The sequence below is a fragment of the Chrysemys picta genome, unplaced genomic scaffold (genome assembly GCF_011386835.1).
Source record: "Chrysemys picta bellii isolate R12L10 unplaced genomic scaffold, ASM1138683v2 scaf246, whole genome shotgun sequence".
NCBI lineage: Eukaryota > Metazoa > Chordata > Testudines > Emydidae > Chrysemys > Chrysemys picta.
In genome coordinates, this window is record NW_027052953.1 from 79588 (window position 1) to 84732 (window position 5145).

A 5145-nucleotide genomic window follows, 5' to 3' on the forward strand; every position below is an offset into this window, starting at 1 on the left:
AGCCAGGCCTCACCATCTACACTGCTGTTACACCAGTGCTAGCAAGGTCGAAATAGCCCCAAGTGTAGACCTACCCAAAGCAACCACCTCTGTTCCTGGAGTCCTAATTGACTGTGCTTGAAGAGGCTTGGGGGTTGCAAAGGAAGGCAGGGTCCAAGTTAACACCCTAGCCCAGCAGCAGCCCCTCTGGTGGGAATTCGTCCTGGGCTCACTGCAAGGAAACAGTTCCCCCTTAGTTAGGACTTTGTATTGTTCTTCCAAAGAAGTAAGGCAGAAACTAGTCATGTAAGCCACGCACCACAGGGTGGCGCTGATGCTCTGCCTCCCCTACGTTTTTCTCCTCTTAGGTCCCTTTGCAGCAGATCAGATTATGTCCGGTCTCTGTGCCCATTGATGCAGTCTGAGTAGCAGGAGCCCTTCAGCGCCACGGTGACATGGGCTGTTATGTGTTTGAATGATTAATCCTTCCTCTTCCTATTCCAGGCCAGAAGGGCTGAGGTGCTGTTTCCCGATGAGCTGTTCCAGGACTAGCGAGGTAAGCACAGACACGGGCCGTGCACTACAGCTCTAGGTACACCCAGGAGCGCTGCCAGCGTTTTTGCCGCCCTAGGTGGCGGAAGGTCCCGCCCCCGAAATGCTGCCCCCGACAGGCAGCAGAAGGTCCCGCCCCCGAAATGCCGCCCCCGACAGGCGGCAGAAGGTCCCACCCCCGAAATACCGACGACAACGGGGGCAGCCGAAGATCCGGCCGCCGCGGTCGCCGCCCCCCAAATGTTAGCGCCCAAGGCAACCGCCTAGGTTGCCTAATGGGTTGTGCCGGCCCTGGGTACACCCCTGTAACCCTAGAGGGGCAGGAAACGTGGTCCTTTCAGGTGGAAACGATGGTGGTTTTAATATGAGTGTAGAGTGTTTAGATGCAAGCTGGCTGGATAGAAACAGAGAGTTTGGAAGATCAATATGTAGCTGAAGATCATTGTTTTTACTGTGGTTTTTTCCCCTCTCATAGGAGCCTTTCCAAGTGTCACGGAAGTACGGACCAGAGTTAACACGGCATCGAGTTGTTTGTTGCATAATAAAGCACGAGCCGGGCTGCCCACTGCCCTGTGCAGGTACCTTGAAGTGAATGAGGGAGAGCTCCTCTGTGCTATGGGCCCCATCCTCTGCACACAACCGCAGCCCCTGTGCTCAGGGCAGCGCAGGCTGTTCCCACCCGGGCGACACGAACACCCCAAGGTGGCGGGGAAGGGCTGGCCGGAGGCTGGGACACGGCCAACCTGGTCACTGCACTGGGCTGTGGAGCTGGTTGGGTGCGTAACAGGGAGTGCACTGCGGGGTGGTAACGGTGAGTGACCCGTCTGTGTGCGGGGAAACCCAGGGCAGGATTGTACGAGTGCAAACGTGTGTGCGTAGAGACACACTCGCACACACACACCCTGTAACTAGTCCCATGTCACCCATGGAGCTGCAGATGGCAAGTCAGGCAGAGTGGAAACTGAAGGTGACAAGTGGAGCTGAAAGTTAAGTTTCAGTTTCCTTTTCCCCAGCTCACTCTCCCTTTCAGTTCCCCAGCCGCCCACTGAGCTCCCCAGCTCGCAGCCCAGGCTGGCTATAAAAGGCAGGGGGGTCCTCGCAGACACAGTCCGATCTGGCCCCAGACAGAACTCGGGTCTCTCCCAGAACCGGGCACTTCTCCAGCTCGGGAAGAAACCCAGTGCAGTGACAGGAGCCGTCACCTCCCTGGCTGGGCTGGGGACTCAGCGGATCGCAATGAGGTAGGAGCATTGGGGTCGCTGGGCGGCGGAGGCATTTCCAGCAAGGGCTCAATCCAGACACCTTCCCACCCCTCTGCGCATTTCTGGGGCTGGCCATCTCCGGCTTTTCTACCTCTGGGGCGGGGTGAATCCGGGGTCATTTTGCAGCCTGTTGCTGCTCCAGGCTGGTGACTCCCAGGGCTAGAGCAGGTCACTGTTTACACCTCACCCTGCGAGCTCAGCTTGCTGTCACTTTCCAGAGAACTCCCCGCTCTGGCCAGCTGTCACTCCGGCTTCACTCCGCATCAACCGAGGAGCCGGTGAGAGAGCCCCGCCCGTCCCCTCTCCCTGTTGTGGTTTTAAACATCCACGTGGGTGTTACCAGACTAGTCACTGGCCTTAACTCCTGCTCCCCTCCGCACAAACCGGGGGAGGGGGGATTAACTCCGATCCCCGGGGGGCTGGAGCCAAGGGGCAGCCGGGGGGCGGGACGGGCCCAGCCCGGGAGATGCAGAAAGAAAAGCCAGCAGCAGGAGAACGGGGCTATGGAGGAGGAGGCTGCAGGGAGGGGAAACCAGCTGCTTGCAGAAGGGGACGGGGGGGGGCTCTTGTGAACGCTCAGCCTGGACTGAGACCACATCATCCCCCCCCCCCCGCGCCCCTCAGCTCAGGGCACCGGCCCCAGACCAGAGAGCGGGCACAGCTTGGGGGGGGGGGTCGGTCTGTCTAGCAAGGCGGTGGGAGGTGTCGGGGTGTCTAGCAAGGGGCGGGGGGGTCGGGGGGTCTAGCAAGGCGGGGGGTGGGGGTTGTTCTATTGTTCAGTGCGGTGCTTGTTCCCAGAAAGAGGACACTGCCGGGTGGGGAGGGGGAGGGAACGGGGGTACAGTTGGGGAGTGCTGGAGGGGGTACCTGCAGTGGGGTACTCACTGGAGGTGGGGGGCAGTGTCGCTCCCTGTCATAGTGGTGGGGATGATTCTAGCCTGCAGTGGAAACTCATTCAGCCCAGATGGAGTCTCATTTCCCCCTCTCTTTGCAGCCCCCTGCGCCTGAAGGAGAAGCTGCAGGCCCTCCAGTGCCACTTCACCTGGAACTTTGAAATCAGAGACAAGGTAGATGCAACTCACATCCTCCAAACTCTGACTCTCAGGATTGCCCACACTCACAACCAGAACCAACCCGTGCTCCTTGCCATGCAAGCTTATCTCTACCACCTGCAAGGGCAATATGAAGACGCTCTGCAAAGCCTTAGAGAAGCCGAGGAGATTCTGCAAAGAGATCACCCAGATAACTTCCCCCGGCAGGTCCTGGTCATTTACGGAAACTACGCCTGGCTCTATTATCACTTGGCCCACTATGATTTGGTTGAGCTTTACCTGGATAAGGTTAGAAAGATCTGCAGCTCCCTGAGCCGCTCTCCATATGCAGCTCAGATCACTGAGATACATGCACAGAAAGGCTGGTCTCTTCTGGCAGCAGGCTTACGCAATGGCAGAGAAGCCACAGAGTGTTTCCAAATGGCATTGAGAGAAGACAAAGCAAATGGGGAGTTTCTTGCTGGCTTGGCAATTGCAGCCTTTGCATCATGGACTCACACACGCAAGCCTGTATTTTGGGAAGCAGCCAAAAAGAAGTTGGGGGCCATTATCCGTGAACAGCAGCAAAACTATGAAGCTAAGGTGTATTTAGCCAGGATCCTTAAGAGGGCGGATAGACAGCAAGCAGAAGCCCTCTTAGAAGATGTTGTCCAGAATAGCCTGGACCCTGAGGTCCTGAGAAATGCAGCCATGTTCTTTCAACCAGAATTCATAGAAAAAACAATCTCTATTCTAGAGCGAGCAATATCTCTGAACCCCAATTATCATCTCCTTCACTATGACCTTGGTTATTGCTACAAGATACAACTGAAGGAGGCCAAGTCAGGCAGAGGAGAAATATTGGCAGCAGCTATTGAGGCCTTCAAAGAGGCTGTGCAAAAAGATCCAGTCTCTGTATTTTCAAAGCTGGCTTTAGCTGAAATGTATGGAGAAAATACACCTCACTACCAAGAAGAGATTTATCTCAATCTCATGAGTGAAATGCCCAGCCTCAGCAAGAAGTGTCAGCAGGCCGTCTACCTTCACTGGGGGGATTTCCTCTTCTACAAGCAGAAGTCACTGGGGGAGGCAGCTGAGATGTACAAAGCAGGTTTCGCCATTCCAGACGGCTATCTGGAGAGGCTACAACTGAAAAAAAGGTTGGAAGAGGTGGCAGGAGAATTCCAGCAGAGCTCCCAAACCGCTGAGGCGAAGGACATACATGACTTCATTCAACAGACTGAAACTCCACGGTACATGGGGAGATCCACTGGTGGCAGCAACAGAGCAGGAGACTGGAGATGTAGAGAAAATGTGTGATCCTTTCCCTTCCCTGGACACACTTTCTGAAGTGAGTCACTTTCCCCACCTGTATAACAATGACATTCGTGTTGCAAATGATTCTGGGTCCCCTGAATAGTTCACACCACGGCACATGCTGCTGTTGCTTCTTATAATTATTATTAGCTACCTGGATTGTGATAGCGCCTAGAAGCCCAGACATGGACCAGGACCCCATTGCGTCTGGCCCCAAAGAGTCTTCAGTCTGCAACCAGAGACAACAGGAGGGAACCAGCAGACAGACGGGGGAGCACAGGCAGACGATACTGGTCAGCAAAATGGACAGTGGTCTCAGCCCACCAGCTACCCAGCCACTGTCAAGTGTTTTGTAAGCATCACTGCAGAGGAGAGTTTAGCTTCTGATACTGAGCAGCTGTTTCTACCCAGAGGGGACGGTGCGACCATCCTTGTCTCTAAGCAAACCTACCTTCCAGATCTGCTGCCTTCTAACATCCACACAGCAAATAGGTGTGGAGTTTCTTCTAACAGCGTTGAGTTCTTGTATTTGCATAGCTGAGGGCCTGTAGTGTGCCTATATCATGATTCCCCTCTTTGCTTTCTGCACCTCTCACTGACAATGACTCACATTTACATGGCACCTTCATCCCCAGCTTGTCAGGGATCTGCTATGTTTTTATTTCATTTACAATAAAAGTAACGGAGAAAACAGAAATAAATCAATTACACCATCTTGGAACATTCCTTTCCCTGCCCTTCGATTGCATCGGGGTGAGCAGCACACGGGCACGTCAAGCTCACAGTAAAGCACCGTGACAGTCACTAATAGAGCAGGAGCCAAGACTGGAGTTTCGGAAGTTGGCTTGGTGGAAATGAGTGTCCAGATTTACCAAATAACTCAGCACCCAGCAGCTCCCATCGTTCTCAGCTGGGGTCCAAGCCCCCTGCACTATTCTCAGGGGATGGGGTGCGGTGGAACGCTCTATTGTTCTCGGGGCGGGTGCAAGGATGTTTCGCGCCCT

The 5145-nt window shown here is 54.8% G+C and overlaps 1 protein-coding gene across 3 annotated transcripts; it reads left to right on the top strand.

The window, feature by feature from the left end:
• Positions 1-345: 345 nt before the first annotated feature.
• Positions 346-4842, top strand: LOC122173374 (interferon-induced protein with tetratricopeptide repeats 1-like). 3 transcript variants are annotated; one of them, XM_065579351.1, is made up of 3 exons: positions 346-535; positions 1007-1109; positions 2788-4842. In XM_065579351.1, the coding sequence occupies exon 3, from the start codon at positions 2942-2944 to the stop codon at positions 4142-4144; it is 1203 nt and encodes a 400-aa protein (XP_065435423.1). In that variant the 5' UTR covers positions 346-535; positions 1007-1109; positions 2788-2941; the 3' UTR covers positions 4145-4842. The 3 variants fall into 3 exon arrangements, with proteins under 3 accessions (XP_065435423.1, XP_065435422.1, XP_065435424.1); XM_065579350.1 differs by lacking the exons at positions 346-535; positions 1007-1109 and adding an exon at positions 1318-1772; XM_065579352.1 differs by lacking the exons at positions 346-535; positions 1007-1109 and adding an exon at positions 1638-2071.
• The last annotated feature ends 303 nt before the right edge of the window (positions 4843-5145 follow it).